Genomic DNA, 21,964 nt, shown 5'->3' with positions numbered 1-21,964 from the left:
CATCTGCAGCGAGCTCCGTCGTCCGTAGTTATTCAATCGATAACTGTTGGGAGCTAAAGGCAGAAGCCATCCTTTTTAAGTTGAATTTACTTGCGGTTTTCTGTCTTGGATACATGGAGCATAGATTAACCATCTTGCTCAAGGTTGACGGTTTCTCTCTCTTGGAATCTGTATAAATACGCTCGATGAAGGAACGTATATCTACTTTCTTTTTCCTTACATAAAACGTATCAAAGAGACATCCGTCCATTATCTAGCTGGTCCAATTTCCAGTGATATTCATATCTTCTCTCTATTCTTATTTTTGGTCCGAAGATTCCGAGCTTGTACACACACATGCAAAAATGGCCTCGAGCATCGAGCAAATCGTACCGCCAATATTCAGCACAATGGCCCAACTTGGGCCTGGAGTATACATCAGGGACTTTCCTCAGACCTTGGAGAAGCGCGACAAGTCCCTAACAATCGTTCTCTTCTTCTGGATGAATGCGACACACCGCCCTGCAGGCAAATATATAGCCCAGTACACGCAGATAGCGCCTACCGCGAGGATCATTTCAATCTTCACATCCGCTTCGGACTTCTTCATTCGAAATTCAGACGTTGCGCAGAAACGCCGGATTGCTCCCGTGCTGAATGCGATTTTGTCTACTGGTGGCTCAGGAATTGGTACAGACAGCACCGGTGAACATCTATATATTCATACTTTCTCCAACGGTGGATCCACGACGCTACGACACCTGGCTGCTTCATACCGAGCCACCACGGGTAAACCGTTACCCGTGAAGGCGCTGCTTATTGACAGCGCTCCCGGAAAAAACTCCATATCGAAAGCTGTCCAAGCGCTTTCGTACAGTTTTCCCAAGTTCTTCCTGTGGAGGGCTCTGTTGTCTGCGACTGTTTGGACTTGGTTACTTGTTTTGACTACTCTGGGGAAATTATTGAGGAAGAAACATCCTTCCTTCCGCTTAAGGGAAGGGTTGAACGATTCGAAGCTGATTGATGGAGGAGCGGAGAGGTGCTATGTCTATTCAAAAGAGGACGAGTTGATTCATTGGAGAGATGTAGAAGAGCATGCAGAGGACGCACGTGCCAAAGGGTGGAATGTTTCAAGGGAGATGTTTGAGAAGTCGCCCCATGTGAGTCATATGAGGACGGATCCCCAGAGGTATTGGAGAATTGTTGGGAGGTTGTTGAAGATCGCTATGGGTTAAGGGAAAGAAAAGAGGCAAATCCACAAAATACACCCCTTCAACAGTGTCTGCAATTTCTAAGAATCTGAAAGAACCCATTAGATATCCCTTAAGGTTGGATTTTAATAGATATTTTGACGCTCATCAATAAACGGATAATCGTCTCTATATCGAAACCTGAATGTTGATCGTTTCTAGAAGATGAGGGTAGATACATGGCGAAGAACAGGAGGCGCTATCAACTCTAAATGTTGTGTCATTGACCAGTTATGCGTATTTCCTCGTGTCCAATCTCTTCCAGACATCATGATGAAACAACCGCAACATACAAGCAATACGATAGCAATCGTGGCCAACATAACATTCAAAAACCTTTCTAGCTCTCCAGAAGTGTCCCATCACACCTCCTCATCCAAGACCTCGACAATTCGCTCATACCGCGAATGTTCCCAATCATCAGTAACAGTTTCGGCGCGAGGCTGCCTGGCTCTCTTTTCTGCAGTGCTAGAAGAATCGGCAGCTGCAGTCTCGGTAAATACGTCATCCTCTTGCTTTAGGCCGACAATGTTGAAGCAAGAGCTAGTTTCATGTGGTTCGGCTTTGGGAGCAGCCTTGATCGGAGTCGCGCCACGCTCATTTTTAATGAAATGTGAGCCGTCATCATCATCGTCATCGTCCAACAGAATGCTATGTTCAATTGAAGCTCCTTTTCCTATCATCTGGGTTTTAGACAGAGTGGTGTACGGAGATTTTACCCCTTTTCCAGCCGAACCGGGCTTTGCCACTCCACCGCGACTATTGGTTCGAGGGGTGGCAGTGTTCGGAGCTCGTGCAGTTCGCGGGGTGCTAGGAACACCGCCAGCTCGACAGTTATTGTTTCTTCTCGGGGTCCTTTCTGTCATGCTCTCGGCCATCCGACGGTATTCGCGGAAACGGTGCTGGAGAGAGTCGTACGTCGCTCCCTGACCGAAGTAAACAGCCATGGCCCGGTAATCCGGCTAATAGAGGTGTCAGTACTGTTGGGACTGTAAGGAACAAAACCACAGGATTCGTCTAAAGACATGTGCCAGAATTAATATACCACATAACAAAAATATGTGCTCACAGTAAAGCCAGGGTGGGATGCTATCAATGCAGCTATCAACCGCTCGAGGGCATCCTTTGTCCAGACCACTGGCATCCTTTCTTGGTCCAAAGGAATCAGCAAAGAAAAGCACCAGTATGGCTAACTCTTGTAGGCTTGGGAAGAGACGTAAGAGAAGAAAGATGCAAGAGCCTGAAGACCAAAGAGATGAAGAGAAAGTGATTGCGTAGGAAATTTGAGCAACACAACTTTCCTTTCACAGCTGACAGCAACTGGCGCCGAGAGGAGTTGCTTAGGTTAGAGGTGCATGCCTGTGTTAATGTCGTTCGACCAGCATAGAAGTGCGAGCTAGCAAGCCGATGCTGCATGCAAACCATATATACAGCTGCTAAGTAAAAGTGAAAGAGCAGACTAACATGCAGAGCACTTCTGGCATGTTGACTCTAGGACCTGGCAAAATGGAAATCTCAAAGATAATGCAAAGACAATGTCATTTGGAAAAGTGAGGTTAGTCTCATTGTTGCCATTCAACGCAGCTATATGCTCTTCTTCTTCTTCAGGGGGTGGTGGTGTTTGGGAACAAATTAAACTTTGATTTACTTCGAAATACTCCGACTAACATTTATATCTGCGTACAAAATCAAAGGGCGACGAATCCTCGTCTGAAGAGTTGGGTTTAAGTCTGGAGCACGACGGCTGGGCTGCTCAGAGACACATCTCGCGATGGTATGGATGTAATCTGTTGAGGAACATTCCTAGATAGATGTCCGACGGATACATCTGTACCCAACTCAGCAACGCTCCAACCTTAGGTTAAATCGACATTGACAGTTAAAGACAAAGACGTATGACCGTCAATATGTTACACATACCCAATGCCAGATGGGCGACTGAACCTGAGGCCCAACATGAAACCTGAACCGACGCCGTTTATGTCTTCAAACACCCAGGAACCGAAAAAGCGACGACAAATCGCCTCATGCTTAATTCACAAGCAAACTCTTCTTGTCGAAGATATTGATCAAGGTAACCTAGTGCAAAGGTCAGCTTCAATTCCAACGAAAAGCCAACCCAGGGAAACGTACCTCAGCAAACACCGGGCTCCCATACCAAGTGTTGCCAAGCAGATTCGGCTCAACCGAAACCTCCCTGAGTCCTCTTGACTCCAAATGTTCCCAAAATCCAATCCATTCCGAAAGACTCCGTGGAAGCAAGTAATTGGTCTGGGGCGTGGCTTCCCACACATGTGTCTCGACCAGAAGCTGTCCGAGTGGGAGGTCCTGATCCTGGAAATCGGTCAAAAATGAAGTGAGGGCACCGAATTCTGATCCCTCGATGTCCATTTTCATAATGTCAATGTAATTGTGACCATTCATTTTCATCAAGTCCTTCACGGAATAAAATGGCGGAGAACGGTCCGTGTCAGTCACATTGCTGATTCCAGCCTGAAGGAAATGAGCGCGGGAGGCATTTGACTGATCAAGGTTCTTTGCCCACGAGCCGACTGAGAAGTCGTATCCCCATATCTCACAGTTGGTACGACGCAGGACGGCATCCTCAAAAGCAGAATCATCGTTCACGCCGAAGGAATAGACGATGCAGGGTCTATTCTTATTTGCTTCGTATCGGCTCATGCCGCAAACCCACTTTCCGCCATCGCCTTCTCTACCAACACGTTCGAGTTCGTAAGGGCAATTAAAAGCTGGGTAGACAAAATCATAAAGTGTATATGGGGCAGAGTATCCCTTCGGGAATCTGCGGGAGGGGGACACGAGAAAAATAGTTAGCAGGTATGATGATGGTGATGATAATCGGACTGTGTGCATTGGGCAGTGGACAGCGGTTCAGGGCATCAACTTCACCGGGTGGCCGGTGCTGCTTACTTCCGATCCTTTCCCTTATTATTATCAAAGAAGGCCTTCATCTTCTTCCGACCGTTGATATTCTCTTTCCATAACCGCTCATATAGTCCAAGTTTGGCAACCAAGTCACCATTGAAGGCGCTCTGCTTGCTCAAAGAACTAGCAGCCTTCTTGAGTGATGCCCCATTATCAGAATTAAATGCTGCAAAAAGAATGACACATGCAATAGCGAATGTGATAAAAAGAGGGCTACAAGACCGAGCCATAGCGTCAGACTCTAGACAAAAAGGAAGCCTCGAGTTTTTGCGGAGAAGAAAAGAGGGAGAGGAAACAGCGAGGATTTCCGCAGCGTTGAAACTAAGGGTCTAAAGCCATCTGCAAACAACCCAAGGAAGAGATAGAACAAGGGGTAAAGAGGACAAAGGGGATGCAGGAGGGTGCTCCAGATAGCAAGGACATATGTAAATCAAGGTTATCATCACTCTTGATTCGCCGATCTCGCCCAAGTAACTTTCTGCTCCTGATTTTTCGTGGACGGGAGATAAGTATGAGCGGAATACCTCGTTTGTCCATCCGAATGCTGCGTCATTCGGGGGCGGACTGCGGAGGAAAAAGGCGGTTGGACTTGTCTCAGACACGATGGGAAGTCTACGCCGTAAGAAGAACATTTTCCTCGGAAGGTTCAAGGGAGAGCTTAACTAACAAACTATGCAAAGTTCGCCATGAGGAGCCGATTCAATACGAAATAAGTTTGGAGACCATCCATAGAACGTGCAGAACTGGGCGCAGATGAGCGTCAGACGGCCTTGGCCGCAGCGTCATCATCAACGATTTCTTGTCTGTCGATCTTGAGAACGCTGAGCCTCAAAACGTATCTCGAGCCGGCCGATCGTGGAGATGCTTCGCGGCCAAACCTTGAAGATGAAACGCGATCCCTTGATCACCCAAAAAAAAAAAAAAAAAAAAGGAAAAGGAAAAGGAAGAAGAAAAGCAAACTCGTAGTCCAACCTTGGGTGGCTTGCGACTGTCTCTCCGGATGAGACTATTTTGGTCCTTTTCCGACACTGATTGAACTTTGTTCCGGCAAAATGGGCAGCCCAAACACATGGCGCAAAATCTCTAAATCTGGACTGAAACACGTAAGAAAGACTCCGTATCTGTGACTTTGTCCCCTTCCCCCAGAGTGGAACATTTCTCCGCGTTGTGAGATCATTCCTAGTTGATGTGGGTTGAATGTCGGATGGGAACAGCAAGCTACAGGGTAATTTCAGCGCCATCTCATCGGGTATATGGAAGTGACTGCTCCGCATGTATGTAGTTTTCCGGGGTCGTAGGACAAAACTGGTAGTCAAACCGTCACCTCTCGTGGTACCCTGTCCGGTCTGCGTTTTTCGTTGCGGCCTGAGGAACTTTTCAAGATGAGTACAGAAACGCAGACTTCTGACACATGGAAGCCAGCAAATAATAATAATATCCTTTGTTTCGTGGCGGTGCCATCTGGATGACGAACACCGGTGGAGGTTTGTGCAGCAGCGCTGATTGGGTGGTGATGCATGTAAAGTATCAACCAGGAACTCAATCCTCGAGGTCCTTTTTTCCCATTGCCACCAACAGCCGCCCTGGTGCTTGTGCTCCAGTCAGGGGAGCCGACCATGCTTTATCAAAGACGTCAGGGTGCGGTGTTGACGACGTTTCGCATGCTCGACGGGGTAGTTAGTTAACACTCTGGCGTGAAAGTCTTGAGATGTGTCAGAAAATAATTTGCAATTGATGTTTCCCGTCTCCTTTTTGGCGCCCTTAATAGTCATTTCTTTGCCTCAAACGATTCAGCTAGTTAACTCCTCCGTCCCTTGCTTCGTTCACTGAAATGCAAAATCAATGGCGGTGGATCTTTACCTTGTGAGCTTGGCAGCATGGGTGCTGGCGAACGCAACAATCGCCTTCAGGCGATGGGACGGCAAACGTTCTGATGTCAAGATCTCAGATACGGTCCGCAATGCCGCGAACCAGACAGAATTAAACCTCAAGTACACATATTTTGTCGTTTATATACTTGTTGTTGCTTCGGACTGGTTGCAGGTCTGTTGTTTCCGGGCCCATGGAAAAGTACCCGAGTATTATCTACTGTGACTGACGGCACGAGGTTGGCAGGGTCCGTATCTCTACCCGCTCTATAAACAAACGCTCCAGCTCCCCGAGAACATTGTCGCAGCTCTCTTCTCTACCGGCTTCGTTTCAGGAGCACTTAGCGCCACATTCGTGGGCAGTCTTGCTGATCGCTATGGAAGACGGAAGGCCTGCCTTTTCTTTTGTGTGATATACAGTCTGTCATGTCTGCTCACGGTTTCCCCGAGCTCAGTTTACCTTTTGTTTTTGGGCAGACTGCTCGGGGGCATTGGGACCACGCTGCTTTTCACGGTGTTTGAAACATGGTTAGTCGCCGAGTTTCACCGATTGGAACTGGAGAAAGAAGGCGCAGAATTGAATGACCTTCTCGGCACTATGACTATATTGAATACCATCGTTGCTGTTGCTTCGGGGCTGCTGAGTGAGCTTCTTGTGGGATGGACTGAAAGTAAACGGTCGCCTTTTCTGGCAAGCATTTTCTGCCTGGGTCTAGCATTTTTTGCCATTCTTAGGAAATGGGTTGGTTTTTCAATCCACTAAATTTCGGTTCGGCTATTGGCTAATGCCATCTGTAGGGTGAAAACTATGGCGATGAAAAGGTTCTGAAAGGCGACTCCAGCGCTACTCATTTAATGGACGGTATTTCGGCTGTGATAAAAGGTGAGGGGCTTTGCACTCTGTTCGCTTGTCACGCTCGCAACTGATATCAAGGATGGCAGACGGTCGCGTTCTGACCCTAGGAATTGCTTCCACCATTTTCGAAGGAACAATGTATCTATTTGTCGTGTTCTGGTCCCCTGCAATAATCTCGGCTGAGCGGGCAGCGGACACGTCCGTCCCTCAAAACCCTCCTTTTGGGCTGATATTCGCCAGTTTCATGGCAGCCATGATGTTTGGTTCTCAGGTCTTCGCATATCTCATGCGACCTTCGTCTTCTCAACTACCCCTGGAGCAGGGCAATTCCCCTCCTCCTGCATTGGTACGATCAAGCTGTTTGCTAAAAGTTCTTCTTCCAGTCGCAAGCAGCTGTCTTTCTTGGAGTGTCTTGTGTCCCACGAGAACATCGACGTTGTGGGCTTTTTGCCTATATGAGATGACAATCGGCGTCTATTTCCCCAGTATGGGCGTTTTGAAAAGCGTCCTGGTCGATGACAGGCACAGAGCAAGCATATATGCGCTTTTTAGGGTGCCCTTGAACATCTTTGTTGTTGCTGGGCTTGCGTTGACAAAAGAGGGTAAGTTGCTATTTCCAGACCTGCAAGTACCAAGTAAGCTGACACCCATTCAGGAGAGGGGTATCGCAATACGGTGTTTCTAAGTTGCAGCGCACTGCTACTAGCAGCCATGGGATTTGCACATCTCTTCCTCAAGCATTGATTTCTTTTTGAGTTTTATTGCTCCAGAGTTGGTGTTCTCAAGATAGATTTTTCGGGTGATCTGGGAGATGACTATCCATTCCGTAGCGTAAATCTGTAGTTCCGAAAAACCATTGGAGACTTTTAAATCCACTGTATTCTGCATTATAACTTAGTATCTTGCAGATATATATCAGTTCCCAGTTTCTTGCAAGCAAGCCTCTTGTCGCATGCGTGCTGTTCTTTACTGTAAAGAGTTCGCAGGCGCATCCTTACACTTATATGGCTGAAGGCTATGGGATGTACCATAATGACCAACGGCCTTAGCAACATTGATTTAGACGGATATTGGACAAGTGGAAATCATACTTACTTCTGGCTTTGTTTACGAAGATATAAGGATGAAATTTATGTATGTGTATGAGGTCTAAATATCGTCATTTAATCTCCTCAATATCCAGCCTCATGTACCCTTTTTGCACATCTATTTACAGCCATGACAAAGGCCCTTTTTAGAAAATTGTTATACACTCATAATCCTAAGAGCGTTTGAGTGCTTGTAGCATGCCCACATGCTAAGGCTGGAAAGGCCAATAATTCAGCTATACACGGGTCTGCATAGTTTCCTTCTAAGTGCTTACAAATGGCTCGACATTCCGACCTGACTCTATCCTGTATCCACCATTGATCCACACTGCACATAAGACCGAACCAATAAGCCAATATAAGGAGCGCTCTAGGGTCTTTTTTCTGGATGAGACTGCGGTATCCGGTCAGCATCTGTCCGACGAAAATGACCAACTTGGACAAATTGGCGGCCGATGGTTCAAGACGCATCAGGACGAATAGGGTGGGCAGAGGAAGATAATACGGGTTGTTAGAGGAGTCGGAGGTTTGGCCAATTCCACACAAGTCTCGAAATGCAGGCGGGATGTCCTCGATTTGAAATTCAGCGGTAGAACTCGTCACTCTGTTTGAAGACTGGAGCCCAGATGCTGTGATGGCCGTCGCTTTCGGCTCTTTGGCAGATGGCTGACAGGCCGCCGCCGACGTAGAGCCAATTGGAGTTTTTTCCTGGGGGAGAGAAAATCCAAGTTTCGGTGTCATTAGGGTCGACGCCATTTGTGAATGCATGGGTAGTGAGCAGCATGCAGGTGCACAGGACGGCATCGATGTTTGTGGAGTCGATGGGTCCGTTGAGCTCTTTATTGAAGAGAGAAATTGAGCGATTCCAGTGGTACTCTACAGGAACATTGGGAACATAGGATGGAGCTACATGAAGTAGATGGCTTATTGAACATGCAATTACTGCGTGCATGAGATGGGGTGCCTAAACAAGCCGATAAGCTGCGCCCATTTTGCAAATTGTACGTATACTACCTTAAAACTCAGTGAAACGCCATGCGTGCGCAAGATATGTCGGGGAAGAGGCGCACCCAACGTATGCGACGTGAAGACATCAAATCGTGTGACCGCTTCAAGGTTCTCACGGCTCACCGACACCATGCCGCCAGCGGAGTGCAGGACATGGCCGATATTTTCTTCATTGCAAGCCAGTGACAGAGAGAAATTGTGACCAGTAGGTGTCTGGTTCTGGAGAGTCAGTCTCAGGGGTCGGCATCTCATAAAGTATCGCTGTTCAGCCGGCTTGTAGATGCAGTGTACACCGTGAAGCTGGCACCGCCGACATTCGGGCTTTGTTTCATCGCACTGGAAACAAAAAAACAATTACCAGCCATTCCTAGACACTGGAAGGCGAGCAATGGAAGGAAGGAGAAAAAGGAGACCAGTGAGATATCAAGGGTTGGGCACGCCATAATACGGAGTTACCTTAATTCTTCGTCGTTTGCATACTGTGCAGCCTGAGCGGGACTTTTGATGCGGTCGCCGTCGGGATAGAGGTAATTCTTCGCTGGATAATTCTCCTCTGTTTTTTTGGCTTTCAATGTGGGATTCTTCTGAGCTTGAACGTGAACTGCTTGTTTTTCCTGTGTACTTTGGCATGGCGAACTTATCAGGAGCAAAAGGTCAGCATCTGAAATAGCTGAGCAACGAAATCATGCTCTAGAACCAGGTGAATCTATTGATTCATTGATCATTCGAAAGAATATTTATCAAGAGGATCATCATGATTTTCAATTCACCCACGAATTCTTTGGTGTCAGAATACTCGAGCAGTGAGTAAACAGCTGCCTAGACTGAAGATCCGAGGCTCAAAAGATTGTTAAATTTAGATCAATTCTCGTATTTAAAACTTGCCGATTCGCCAGCCCCGGTCGAGAGTGGTGTGTTGGGTGCAAGGAATGACGAGCAATTGGTCGTTGCCGGGAACTGAGGAACAGCAAGGTGTCAGACATATCAAAGCAAATTTTGAAAACGCAACCATTGCCAACAACATGCGTGTTGCAGAGCCCAGAGCCATCAAAGTGTCGAGCTAAATGAACTGAGGACTGAGCTTCATCTGCGCACTGGATATGGACGCAATGTCTGTACTGAGTCCTCCGAAATATCACGCTATCCGTTACCACGAGCAGAAGAACGCACGGCCGTACCCATAGCAGTACTCGAATAACTACAATGCGTTCATCGCCTTTAATTCGTGTGCAAACAGGATACCTAGATCGCCTGATATAAAGCGGTATTTTGGCACCGAGCAGCGGAATGGGCGCCAAGAGCGGAGTAGCGCTTAGTCATATCGACTTTTGGGGACGGCGGCGGGATGAGCATACGGGAGCTCCAGATACACTCAGCACGCGTTTTTGATCCCTCCAGTTTACAAGGCTCTGTTTTTAATATCCAATTCATGTGCCCTTGAAGCCGCTGCCCCCTCAAACACGACAACTGACCCTACGATCGACGGTGCAAATCCACCAACCGCCACCCCACCGCACCCGCAACCATGCCCCGATCCAACGCCAGCAACGACGACGACACCGCTGCGCTCCTCGACGCCCTCGAACACGAAGAATCGAACCCAGTCTACAATTCACAGCGCATCGCACAAATAAAAGCCGAACTCTCTTCCACAAAAACCTCACAATCCAACCCCATCGCAGACACAACCCCCTCCTCCGCCGGCACCGTAACGACCCTCCTCAACAACTCCCCGCTCCCGACCCTCCCTACCGACCAAGCAGTCCTAGATTTCACCACCCAACTCTCTCACTGCATCCTGCACTTTTCCCATCCGGACTTTGCACGCTGCGCCACCATGGACAAACATCTCACCTGCCTATCCACCGCGCACTCTTCGAGCAGTGGAGCTCGATTCGCGCGCGTCGACGTGCGCAATGTTCCCTTTATAGTTGAGAAGTTGAAGATCAGAGTGTTACCGTGTGTCATTGGGTTTGTGGACGGGGAGGTTCGGGAGAGAGTATTGGGATTTGAGGGGTTGGGAACAGGGGGACTGGACGCGTTGGGGGATGATTTTGACACAGGTGTGTTGGAGGATAGGTTTGTCAAGAAGGGAATATTGAGCGGGGTGAAGATTGGGCGGAAGGGAAGGGATGACGATGGGCAAAGCGATGGGAGTGAAGATTGGGAGGAGAAACGAAATCGCGGGAAGAAGTCGATTAGAAGTGGAAGAAGGAAGGTGGAGGACGATGATTCGGATTGGGACTGATGCTGACAGGTTAAATCCGGCATGCTTTATGGGAACCTGCTGGCGGATTTGATTCAAGCACCGGGTGAGCTCCGTTATACAAATGGTGCTTGAAATCTCCTTGAAATTGAGCAGTTGGATTTTAGATATGGACCTGATGAAAAAGTACTTCTGAGACATAGATCAAAAGCAAGAAGATACCCATGATACCCTAAATCAGGTCCTGTTATCCCATGCTACGAATATTAAGTGTACAATCCTCAGAGATAAGATTCCGGTTTTTATGCTACACTGCCAGTAAACTAATATCTATCATACAGCAGAATCTGGTCTGTGGATGACTGCGCCGAGTCTCAGGATCCTACTTCCCAACACATCCTCATTGCCTCGTGGGAATCATTCTTTCCTACGAAACCCAACAACATTTAACATGACAAATAGCGCTGCTCTTCAACAAAGAGCAAGAGAAGGTCCAGGGCAAGGGCATCCAGGGCTCAGGTATGATTCAGTGAACAGGATTGGGTAGAAAGCATCCACCAAAAAAAAAAGGGCACGTTCAAGTCTGCATAATCAGAGGTTGTAATGGTAATTATTCAGAAGGGATAACAGAAGATGATGCAATATGGGAAGGTGATTAAACAGTTTCTGAGAGGGAAAGGGGGTCGCCCAATAGTACAAGTTGGAAGAGAAATAGAAACAGAGAGTGAAAGAAGCAAGTTTGGTAAAATAAGAAATAAGAATTCATGGCAAAAGCATGAAAAACAGGGGAATCACTCTGAACAAAAGCAATAAAGGCAGAAAAGGCCATCGAGAGAAGTTATGAACATCACATCATCTCGGCATCAGAAAAATTCCTGCTGGTCGACTTTTTCTTTGCTTGGACAGATGTGAGGATTGTTTAGCCCAATCAAATGAAACCCAGTATCAAAAAAGGCCCACAAGAAATACATGGAGCAAAGAGTAAAGAAAAAGACATGCCTATGCTGGTGCTCAAAAAGGGGCAGAATTGGTGTGGGAAGCTCTTCTCTCATGGCCGATATTTGCGAGAGGGGGGCATACAATGCAGCGCTCAAATCGCAATACTTTTCATTCCTTCAAAATCTTTCGCGTCGAGACCGGTGGATGAGCGTGGTGTGGACAGGCCGCTCTTCGGTTTGTCAGCAGCTTTGGAAGTGCGTTTGCTAGTACCTTGCTCCGCATCCCCGTCGTTTTTCGAATCGGTAGTATGGACGGGTTCTGCTCTAATTGAGGCAGCAGGCGAGGTGAGATCAACGAGATCTGCATCCTTCGACTTGCTCTTGTCTGCATCGTTCGGTTCATTCTCTTTGACAGGAGATGATGCTTCTTCTGCGACTCGTGCCAAAGGACTAGACAATGCTAAGCCACCCTTCGGGCTACCGTTAGGCCCGCGTGACGGGAATCGATGCGGTGAACGCCCTCTCTCCTCAGTGCTTGGAGTTGGACTTCCATATGGGGAATCTCTCGTAGTTTTTCCATTGACAGAAGTGTTGACACCAAGACCAACGCCTCCTGACCGCTTCTTTGGAGGTCTACGGCCATGCTTCTGATCAGTGCGCCAGCGGAGAATCTCCAGGTACGGAGGATCTGCGTTTCTGAAAGGTTTCAATCTCAACTCGTTGGAATCTTCATCCACAATAACCTTGCCAGAGTGGAAGTCGTCTGCGACCATGGCTAAGAAAGCTGCCCAGGACCTGGCAATGACATATTTACAATCATAGTCGCGTCCGAAGAGGATAACCTGGCCCCATTTTCCAGCTGGTCCGGGTGCAAGATCAATGGCGATATTGTTACCTCCCCAGTCACGCGCGACGGGGATCCAGCTTGGGTGAGCATATGCCTTCTGAATGGCCCGCACTGGCTGTGAATCTTGCCTGTCGAGCAATTCCTGTCGCCAGAGAGGGTTGGACTGAGCTTGCGCTGCACTTGAAGTCGAGGAACCTCCGTATGCTTTTAGGGGAGGCTGTGGCCCGGATATGGTCGTCGTGCTGAGGAACTCTTCATTGACTGTTCGCCAGTTTCTCCATTCCTGAACAATTTCCTCACAGTCGAGAAGCATACACCCGAATAAGACACCGGTGGGCAAGCCACCTCGTTCTTGGCCGTCATGTATCATCAACGATTCGCGGACTTCCAGTGGTAGACTGCAGTCCAGCTCGTGCTCCAGCTCGTTGACATCATTCTGCGTGCAACCCTCGCACAATTGATCAAAAAGTTCCTCGTAATTTCTCTCGCACCATTTATCTATTTTCCTCCAAGAATGCGAGACCGGGGGAGGGGGTGGAGCACCGTCATGGAAACTCTGCATCTGCACGCCTTCGTCCTGCTCATTGGACCGTCTTTGTTTGGACCTCATGCCCGGTGAGTATGGCCGGGTCGGGGAGGTGATAGTGTCTTGGGACTCCGACCAACGCTGGGATCGCTTCGACGAATCTTCTTCGAAGGACGAACTGAGATCTGGTCGGGACTCGATGGCACTGGTCGCTACGGAGGTGAGGGGTGCGTGGCGGCTCTGGCTGAGGGGCACATGCTGCCCGGTGCGGTAGGGAGAGTCGTGGGAAGCATGCCTGTCATTTGATGTCATGGTGTGCCAGAAGGAACGCCATGCCGACCCGAAGCTATGACTATCAGCTTCCTGCACGCGGCAAAAGGAAATACGAAAAAGAGTTGGACTAGCGTGCACTTACGACGTCATGGCTGACAGAAGCCAATTAGTGCGATGTCGAGTCGAAACAAGAGAAATGAAAGAGTCAGGCGAGGAGAGCAATCCGCTGGGTCATTGAGCGAAGCAGTGCGGGAGTGGGTGACACAAAAGGAGTGTGGGAGGGCCTTGTTGACTGCGGTTGCAAGCCAAGAGGAGCGATGCTGGCACGGAGAATTTCAGGGGCGTGCAGCAATGGAAGGCAGTGCAACGGAGAGCAAAGTGAAACTCGCACAAAGCAGTGGAAAGAAGCACAGGATATGTGACCCAGTGTAATGATAGAATGGGGAATATAGCAGGGCTGGGAAATGATCCTGAGGTGAAATCAGCTTGACAGGTAGGGCGATGTGACCGTCGACAGAGTCATTGTTGCAGAAGAGAAAATGAAGGCGGACGAGCAGGAGAAACAGGAGCCAATGGCCGGGCTGGGGGTTGCGTTGCGCGAAGTTAAGTTGGTTTCATTCGGTCGGTCGGGCTGTGCGCCACACTTAACACGGCAGTTAACCCCTTCGTTAGCCACAGAGGGACCTCAACCACAGCCAGTTACCAGGCCAAGCTAACTAACTAGCCTCGGAGTTAGCTTAGCTCTCCCAACTTAACCTACAACCTAATCTTACTTTGCCGTGGCACAGTTGGGCTGGCTGGAGTCGTCAGAAACAAAGCAGCGAGTATATTGGAATCCCACCGAGATGCGCGGATTCAGGGGACATCCACTCATGTTTAAGACCTGGCCTTTTCTGTTTTGTGGTTGGTGGCTCCGAGATGGAACCAGAAAATTCTCTCTGCACCACTCAGAGCTTGGAATGTAGACAGCGGGTCTTCCATGTTATTTTTATTTCGCTCTCTTCCGCCGGCTGGTGCTCTTCATGAAACACCTGCAGGGTGAACCGGTCCGCCAAATTGCGCCCAAGCATCACATGAAACACCAAAGCAACAAAATACGGAAAACTTAGTATAGAGTAAAGGTAGTGAACGTGTTTTATATTTATACTGAAGCCCAAAATGAATGTCGTGGCTATAAACACGGCCTGAAAAGAGGGTATCTAGGTGAGAACCAACAGACGAGGCAGGGAAGAATAAACGATAGGCATAAATGAAATGATATCAAGAGGAACAAAAAGAACGACTTTAAGGTAACATGGCGGGTCGTGGGCGAATCGGAGAGGTATGTAAAAATAAAATAAAATAAAGTAAAATAAAAAAGGGCAGAAGCCGTATATCAGGGGAGTTGATTGCGATGGGGCCAAAGGCATGACGAAATGGAAAAGGGGGATGACGGTCGAGAATTGTGTGAGGTGTTTAAAAGTCCATCCATCACAAAGTATAACCCATCCAGCGGGTGCAAGGGTTTAGAAATTAGACGGCAAAAGCCCAAGGGTGAAACCAAACGGTAATGCCAAAGCCATATCAGTCGTAATCGAGGGAGAAACCCATCTGTGACTCCAGAAAAAGGGGAAAAAAAGAAAGGAAGAAAATCACACCAAGTGCCCGAGAATATCCCACGTCCATATACACAACTCCGCTCCCACCATTTCACAGTTCTATTTTAGAACGGATATCGTCAACGAACCCGACCTGACGCCATGCTTAAAACATGTAAAAGAGAGGGACAAACAGCGTCGAAATGCCCTGATGCCAAAACAAAACCATCCGTTCCTCTCCCCCACAGCCTGCTCTGTTCATTGAAATAAACACTCATCAACATAAAGGAAGCACCGGCAGACAAATAGGTGCCAGTAAATCCCAAGGAATCAATCGATTCCCTTCCAAAAGCTGATTGAGATAAACAACCGGTGAACTCAATCCAGTACATAATGGAAACAATATAAATATTCGCACTCTCGTATCATGGTCAGATATAAAATAACACAAGACTCAAAATGAAAATAAACAAGGAGAAGAATGTCTGTGTGATTATAACGAAGATTGGGTCCATGCAATACCTCACGCCATGGTCTGTCTCATGCCTTTAACATTATGTGTGTCGTTGACATTAAGCTTCAAAATGCGTCGGAGGTCGTCTTCCATTCTCTTCGTTTCCAGCGGATCTAACCGCGTAGAAACCCCTTGAGCAGGCTGCCCCCCGGAGACTAGTGAAGGCACGGTCCGGTTGGGCGTAGGCGAAACATAATTTCCATGGAAGGTCGAATGCCCCGAGTAAGTGTGGGCAGAATGATTTCGTGACATTTGGAAGGTAGGGTTGTGTTGATTGACAGGAAACATCTCTTTTTGAGTATTAGAGGATTGGTTGGGGAACTTGTGGGCTCCATTGCAAACGGAGGTCAAGTATTGGTAAGGAATGCTGCTGCTTTTATCACCAGCATTTACCTTGGCCGTGTTCTGTTCGGATGACACAGGGGTTGTCATGCTAGATGGTTGCTGTGATATACGGCAGTGGTTTGGCCTTGCAGTGGTGGATTGTGGGCTAAAAAGACCAGAATTATGGCGAGGTCCGAGCGACGACGAGGCAGAACGTTGAGGGGTAGGGTTTAAGAGCAAATTTTTCAACGCTTCTGCCTTCGCTTTTCTTTCTTCTTCGTTTAATGTAGTAGTATCCGCTGGACTCGATGGAGAACTCGCAGATCGAAGAGCATTAATCCGTTCTCTGTAGGAAGGAGCAAAGGACGGACCGATCGCCATCATTTTGCTGTCGGGGGTTTTAACTCTACTCTCAGAAGCATCCATCTCAAGAGGGAAAACTGCACCCGAGACGGGCTCGGATTCTTGAGGTATTTCAAATTTTTTGACATCTTCTTGCAGTGGAGTTGTGGATCCGGACGTGCGACCACGTTCCTTTGTGCCGTTTACGTTATTCGCTTCCCGAGCAGCCCTGAAAAGGAACTCAAGAGGCGAAGACGTATTTTTGTCTTCTTCTTGAAGCAAAGGAAGTGTTCTGGCTTGTGTGGGCGAAGAGTCTCCATCGTCAGAGTCATGGACTTTTTGAGTTTGGAGGGGCGAATCAGCCTCAGGAACGGATTTCGATACAAAGGAGGGTACCGGCAAGGCAGATGGCGCGGGGGAGGCATGAAATGTCGGCCCGGCATAGTGTGGACTGCCCCGAAGTGCCAACGGAGACTTCACTGAGGGTTGCGAGGATGTGTGTCGATGACCGGTATTCCCGCTGCCATTTGACGGTTTCGATGGATCCCAATGTTTTTTCGTTGGCCGTGCTTTCTTGCTTCGTGATCCACCTTCCGATAGAGTATTTGAAGAGTCGTATGCAAAGTTCGAATCGTTGTGTTGGGCGGATGGACTGAAGTAGGGAGGGGTTCCCTTTCCTACCACAGATGACAGGCCGTTCGTGAGGGTATTCGAATGAGAAATAGGGGTGGCAATTCTTTTAGAGTGTTTCTTCGTATTTCGCGGCCCCTTAGGCGTGGAAGGTGTTGGGGTCGACATCCCAATCAAGTGGCTTATTAAATAGCAGCCTTTGAATAGATAAAGAAATAGAAAGCAAATTCGCAAAAAGTAGAAGAACGTAACGCTCGAATAAACAAATGCAGATCAATGCAAAATGCACCCCGCTAGAAGTCAAGCAATGCGGAGGTCACGTTGCAGAGGAGCCTTGTTGGATTGTTTCAAGCGGACGCTTCGTCCTGGCGGAGGATTCTAGAGATCGAGGGGAGTCTGATGAGAAAGGTGTCAGCGCGGGAAAAGAAAAGGGACATTCCCTAAACATATTTATTCTGAATAGAAGAGATATCAAGGATCATAAGCGCCGTTGAAATTTTGAATGCTGTTGGTGAAGATGTGTTTTTGAGGGGTCTTTTGGGGAGGCGGGAGGCGGTTAAGAACGACCACCACAATGACTAGGAGGAGGCGAAAGTTCGCCCAGCTGTGTCAGCAGGTGAGAGTTGACGCAAGGTTGCCGTGGTGTTTGCTTTGTTTGTTTGGATATTCGAACCATTCAGGTGACACCACGCTAACTGCTTAGGTGTTAAGCGTTGTGCAGGTGACATCAACAGCCAGCCGAACCAACCGCCAGAAATGCGGCTGGCTCGGGACCTTTGGGTGAAGAGTCAGAAGTGTACAGCTGGTGAAGCTCCTTTGTATTCGGCGCACGGGTAGAGTATAGAGTACACAGCAACAGGACGAAATGCCTGCACTGTAAAATCACTAGTGCAACTATCTAACTGTTTACCAGATATGTGCTGTGTAGTTTGTACATCTCTCCATTCTCCATTCCTAATGACCACCAGATAAAGTGGGAGGTCCTGCCGGGTCCACCAATCCGAAATCAGTAATCAAATCAACAGTTAATTAAATTCGCAATCCATTTAATTTTAATTTTGTTTAAAATAATGTAAATTACATAATATCCCTAGTGGTGTAGTGGCTAACATCGCCGTCTTTCACACGGCAGCCCTGGGTTCGATTCCCAGCTAGGGAGCTACTATTCAGTATAAATTTTTTTAGTCTTTTTGTATAATTCGGCTCGTTCTCCGGAGTAGAGATTAGCATGATTATCGAGCATTTTACGGAGATGTTGACAGAAATTGATATCACTTCTTGTGCAACCCGCACATGCTGGTCCCCCGGTATGGCAATATCTAGTATCAACCTAGACTAGAAACGGGGCCAGAAATTACCACTCGTTCCAGAAGGCCTTTTGATACATGGATGGTTTGCAGAGTTCTAAAGCTAAGATGTTACAAGTTTATATCGACATTGCTGTTGCAATTTCAATCATGGTCAATTCAAATGCCATGCTGCCTCAGCAAGCACTGTCAGCCAATTTTTGTGCAGACTCTTTGCGTTTTGTATTATGATGGTCCCCAAGCCTGACTCGACGCCAAGGATAAGGCGATGGACACTGGCACTTATTTCATCTTCATTAATGTTCCTTCTCACACTTGTGAGCCGAATGAGGACAGCCGGCATGGGAACTAGGGTAAAGTATGAGGCTAGAGTGTGCACTGAACATGCAGGAGCTCTCCGCCAATTCCTCAGGAAGTTTTAAAAGAGAACATAAATCAATTCAGCACACGATTACTTGTGCTGTAGGGATCAAAAAGGATAATGTGGATATGCAGGGGTTTGATCCCAACCATCAAGCTTGGAGATGTTCATGCAAGTAGCAATGACTGTGACTGCTGAACTATCAGTTGTAAAGATCGTTCAAAAAGGAGGTGTGAAAATGTACTCCGTATTTGACTAACACATGATATGGTCAAGGCTATCAAGGTACTCCATACGCAATGATGGAACTTGATTCATCGCAAGGCGTATCAGAACTGGGAACGCTTCAAATACTTTCTTCTCCCAGTGTAGATTCCGAGTTCTAGTGCATCTAGTAGACCTTAATGGGTAACGAGAACGACCCATAGGGCACTTTTCGGAGAGAAGGGCGCCGTTTGAGCAGGCCGTGTCCCGTCCATGGTGCTTGACGGATTAAATGGATAACCCGGTCGACTAGCTGTGGGGCGTAACTAACCCCAAATACACTAGTGCGTGATTGGGCCCTCGATACGTAATTGGACGGGCAGCGACAGTAAGGCAACCCCCCATAATACTCCGTCCAGCGGTTCAACGTGAAGCTGGGCAGAAAGCGCGGGCAGTATCGCAGCTTCACCCTAAAGTAATTTACATCGGAGCCTAAGCCAGCACGAGAGTTGGGCGGAAGTATTTCTTTGGTGAGCTATTCTGACAATGTTGCGCCCCTGACGGTCAAAAAGCTAACATCCGGTGCCCTAACTTGGCGGAGAGTGATCAATGAAAGGCAGCCGAAGCAAATCACTTTCAGTTGAAAGCCCAGCTATCAAGTCGTGATATATAACCTCCCTTCTACCGTATCCCTCGCTTATTTTGGCTACGCCTTGACCGAATTTATTCGATTGTGCCTGCCTTCTGAAACATGGCCGACGTTGAAATGACCGATGCCCCAACAGCGCCAGCAAAACTCAAGGCTACGACTAAGAGCTCCAAATCAGGTGCCGCTGAGGCCAGCTCCGAAGGAAAGAAGCGGTTTGAGGTGAAGAAAGTATGTTGTTGAAGTCACGCCTCGTGTTGAACTCGTGCTAATGTTTCAAAAGTGGAATGCCGTCGCTCTCTGGGCATGGGACATTGTCGTAGACAACTGTGCCATCTGCCGAAACCACATCATGGACCTGTGTAAGTTATTCTGGATTATTTATGCGCAAAAGGCCTAACACGACAAATCTACAGGCATCGAGTGCCAGGCGAATCAGGGGTCCTCGACGGCAGAAGAATGTACTGTTGCGTGGGGAATATGCAATGTCAGTAGCTCTTTATCCACTATTTGCTCTGTTTCTTTGATTAGTTCAACGAAAAGGACATAACTAACGAATGTTGTTCTTGTCACAGCACGCTTTCCATTTCCACTGCATCTCAAGATGGCTGAGGACGAGACAAGTCTGCCCACTAGATAACAGAGACTGGGAATTCCAAAAGTATGGCCGATAGACGGTTATTCACTCGACGGAAATTTTACACCGATTACGGAGTCTTTTTACAGATCCAAAATTTTCTCTAAATGGGAGGAGCCCCTCGAGCTGCGCCACCGACCACTCGATATGGGGTTTGATTATGGGTTATGGGTCGGTGTTATGGCGACATCAGAGGTTAATAGGGCAGTAAATTTGATCTTTACTTTGAAGCAAGCATGATTCAGGCCCCATCTGGAATTATTTCATCTCGTCAAACTCCTCCCAGTGTATGCATTCGCTTGTGTGCATCTTCTCTGCGGGAGGTGATTGTCCAAGGAAGCATTTGCTATCCTTGAGACAGCCGCAGCGGTCTATATCCCACAGTGATTCTATACGTATTTCCCCAAATCCTAGTCCTCAGCGCGCTTTAACGTTTCCTACCACAATTCCTCCCCCTTGCACTCCTCCAATACCCGGCACCAGCCAGGGTTCGGGGTGTTTGTTATAGATCGGCCATGACGGTACGACAACCAGCATCGTTGAAATTAGCCCAACCGTCCCGATCAAAACCGTTATGAAGATGTCTTGGTATATGTAACCGGCGATGAACCCAATAGCCTAAGGGTGCGGTAAGTTTCGTTAGTTCAATAAGGAACGGCGCCCCGGTTTCTTTGGGCATCGGACGTTGTTGCCAATCAGAGAGAGAAGTGAGCGACGGGGAAAGGGTAGGGCTTACGCCGAAGAGAATGAGTAAAACGGTACTTAGTATTTCGGCAAGGCGCTGGCCATGGAAATCCTGTATCTCTGTTAGCGCTGATGATAATGTTTCTTGGTGGATGATGGTAGGGATATTGGGGGTGTTTGAATGAACGCACTATTTGAGCCTCGAAGATATCCTGGAGGGGGGCGAGTATTTCATCCATCTTGAAGTAATAATGACTATCGATTTGTCTCTCCGCGTAGCCGGTGAACGGTTGGGAAATGGATCTTGAATTTCGCGGGCTCTGCGCGTGAAGCGTCGGCGGGAAGCTTGGAGATCTGGCATGAGATCACATGTTATGGTTACCTGTTATTGGCTCGGAGGGTTGAAAGCTTAAGCGTCGGGAACTTGGCGGAGTGGAAGTGCTGGAACTGGCGAACGCCAGGCTACAGCACACGCCTCGCTCATTATTGCTTTTTTTTTTTTTGAGATCTTCTATGGAGGAGTGAGCAAGATCCGTTCTTTTTTCCCTCTCGAGTTTTTGACGATACTGTTGTATGGAGCTTCCCTATATTCGACGTCTCTCCTGAATGTGGTAATGCAATCACCTAAGAAAGAAAAAGAAATGCACCCCTCAGCTCATGAAGCATGAACTATCCGTATGGTGAAGAAAGGCTTGTGGACGTCTACATCAATCAATTCGAGTAAATCTTAGAGTCGAACGCATCAAAAGTGTCGGAATTTGCCCACATTTTCATCGCTTCTTTGTTTGCGAGATTTCGTCTAACCATGAAAATTCCCCGGTTTTATTTAAAAAGGTAGGTTCCTAGGGCCATAAGTATACCGTGAACGATTCTAAACTCCGGAGAGATCATCACTTTCGAGGTAAAGTTTTGTGTTTTATCTGATGCAACTCTAGCGGAGCGACTGAGCACGG

The 21,964-nt window shown here is 47.9% G+C and overlaps 11 protein-coding genes and 1 non-coding gene across 12 annotated transcripts; 5 read left to right on the top strand and 7 right to left on the bottom strand.

The window, feature by feature from the left end:
• The first annotated feature begins 35 nt into the window (after positions 1 to 35).
• On the top strand, positions 36 to 1,342 carry CIMG_06252 (uncharacterized protein). The gene has a single exon (XM_001242355.2). It carries the CDS (start codon positions 345 to 347, stop codon positions 1,212 to 1,214), a length of 870 nt encoding a protein of 289 aa, XP_001242356.1. The 5' UTR covers positions 36 to 344; the 3' UTR covers positions 1,215 to 1,342.
• Positions 1,343 to 1,591: 249 nt separating this feature from the next.
• On the bottom strand, positions 1,592 to 2,373 carry CIMG_06251 (uncharacterized protein; the record flags this gene model as incomplete). Its single annotated transcript, XM_001242354.1, has 2 exons — positions 1,592 to 2,191; positions 2,299 to 2,373. 2 exons carry the CDS (start codon positions 2,371 to 2,373, stop codon positions 1,592 to 1,594), a joined length of 675 nt encoding a protein of 224 aa, XP_001242355.1.
• A 400-nt stretch (positions 2,374 to 2,773) lies between these two features.
• On the bottom strand, positions 2,774 to 5,075 carry CIMG_06250 (uncharacterized protein). The gene is made up of 4 exons (XM_001242353.2): positions 4,161 to 5,075; positions 3,363 to 4,032; positions 3,150 to 3,308; positions 2,774 to 3,057 (listed from the first exon to the last, which is right to left on the bottom strand). Exons 1-3 carry the CDS (start codon positions 4,403 to 4,405, stop codon positions 3,261 to 3,263), a joined length of 963 nt encoding a protein of 320 aa, XP_001242354.1. The 5' UTR covers positions 4,406 to 5,075; the 3' UTR covers positions 2,774 to 3,057; positions 3,150 to 3,260.
• A 725-nt stretch (positions 5,076 to 5,800) lies between these two features.
• Positions 5,801 to 7,766, top strand: CIMG_06249 (uncharacterized protein). The gene is made up of 5 exons (XM_001242352.2): positions 5,801 to 6,218; positions 6,291 to 6,785; positions 6,842 to 6,926; positions 6,986 to 7,501; positions 7,555 to 7,766. Exons 1-5 carry the CDS (start codon positions 6,018 to 6,020, stop codon positions 7,641 to 7,643), a joined length of 1,386 nt encoding a protein of 461 aa, XP_001242353.1. The 5' UTR covers positions 5,801 to 6,017; the 3' UTR covers positions 7,644 to 7,766.
• Positions 7,767 to 8,152: 386 nt separating this feature from the next.
• CIMG_06248 (uncharacterized protein) lies at positions 8,153 to 8,743 on the bottom strand (the record flags this gene model as incomplete). Its single annotated transcript, XM_001242351.2, has 2 exons — positions 8,153 to 8,202; positions 8,263 to 8,743. 2 exons carry the CDS (start codon positions 8,741 to 8,743, stop codon positions 8,153 to 8,155), a joined length of 531 nt encoding a protein of 176 aa, XP_001242352.2.
• Positions 8,744 to 8,926: 183 nt separating this feature from the next.
• CIMG_11714 (uncharacterized protein) lies at positions 8,927 to 9,765 on the bottom strand (the record flags this gene model as incomplete). The annotated part of the gene is made up of 1 exon (XM_012358654.1): positions 8,927 to 9,765. Exon 1 carries the CDS (start codon positions 9,245 to 9,247, stop codon positions 8,927 to 8,929), a length of 321 nt encoding a protein of 106 aa, XP_012214077.1. The 5' UTR covers positions 9,248 to 9,765.
• Positions 9,766 to 10,520: 755 nt separating this feature from the next.
• CIMG_06247 (NTP binding protein) lies at positions 10,521 to 11,243 on the top strand (the record flags this gene model as incomplete). Its single annotated transcript, XM_001242350.1, has 1 exon — positions 10,521 to 11,243. The coding sequence occupies one exon, from the start codon at positions 10,521 to 10,523 to the stop codon at positions 11,241 to 11,243; it is 723 nt and encodes a 240-aa protein (XP_001242351.1).
• Positions 11,244 to 12,291: 1,048 nt separating this feature from the next.
• Positions 12,292 to 13,935, bottom strand: CIMG_06246 (1,3-beta-glucan biosynthesis protein; the record flags this gene model as incomplete). Its single annotated transcript, XM_001242349.2, has 2 exons — positions 12,292 to 13,858; positions 13,928 to 13,935. 2 exons carry the CDS (start codon positions 13,933 to 13,935, stop codon positions 12,292 to 12,294), a joined length of 1,575 nt encoding a protein of 524 aa, XP_001242350.2.
• An 840-nt stretch (positions 13,936 to 14,775) lies between these two features.
• CIMG_06245 (uncharacterized protein) lies at positions 14,776 to 17,685 on the bottom strand. Its single transcript, XM_001242348.2, has one exon. The coding sequence runs from the start codon at positions 17,338 to 17,340 to the stop codon at positions 15,886 to 15,888; it is 1,455 nt and encodes a 484-aa protein (XP_001242349.1). The 5' UTR covers positions 17,341 to 17,685; the 3' UTR covers positions 14,776 to 15,885.
• Positions 17,686 to 18,259: 574 nt separating this feature from the next.
• On the top strand, positions 18,260 to 18,331 carry CIMG_15048. Its single transcript has one exon. It is a non-coding gene; the product is annotated as a tRNA-Glu (tRNA).
• A 1,126-nt stretch (positions 18,332 to 19,457) lies between these two features.
• CIMG_06244 (E3 ubiquitin-protein ligase RBX1) lies at positions 19,458 to 20,578 on the top strand. The gene is made up of 5 exons (XM_001242347.2): positions 19,458 to 19,574; positions 19,661 to 19,921; positions 19,974 to 20,052; positions 20,107 to 20,177; positions 20,266 to 20,578. The coding sequence occupies exons 2-5, from the start codon at positions 19,796 to 19,798 to the stop codon at positions 20,362 to 20,364; spliced, it is 375 nt and encodes a 124-aa protein (XP_001242348.2). The 5' UTR covers positions 19,458 to 19,574; positions 19,661 to 19,795; the 3' UTR covers positions 20,365 to 20,578.
• Positions 20,569 to 21,294, bottom strand: CIMG_06243 (signal peptidase complex subunit 1). Its single transcript, XM_001242346.2, has 3 exons — positions 21,203 to 21,294; positions 21,064 to 21,123; positions 20,569 to 20,945 (listed from the first exon to the last, which is right to left on the bottom strand). The coding sequence occupies exons 1-3, from the start codon at positions 21,248 to 21,250 to the stop codon at positions 20,745 to 20,747; spliced, it is 309 nt and encodes a 102-aa protein (XP_001242347.1). The 5' UTR covers positions 21,251 to 21,294; the 3' UTR covers positions 20,569 to 20,744.
• Between the last annotated feature and the right edge of the window lie 670 nt (positions 21,295 to 21,964).

The sequence above is a fragment of the Coccidioides immitis genome (assembly GCF_000149335.2).
Source record: "Coccidioides immitis RS genomic scaffold supercont3.2, whole genome shotgun sequence".
Taxonomy (NCBI): Eukaryota; Fungi; Ascomycota; class Eurotiomycetes; order Onygenales; family Onygenaceae; genus Coccidioides; species Coccidioides immitis.
This window is presented reverse-complemented; position numbering and strand designations above follow the sequence as displayed.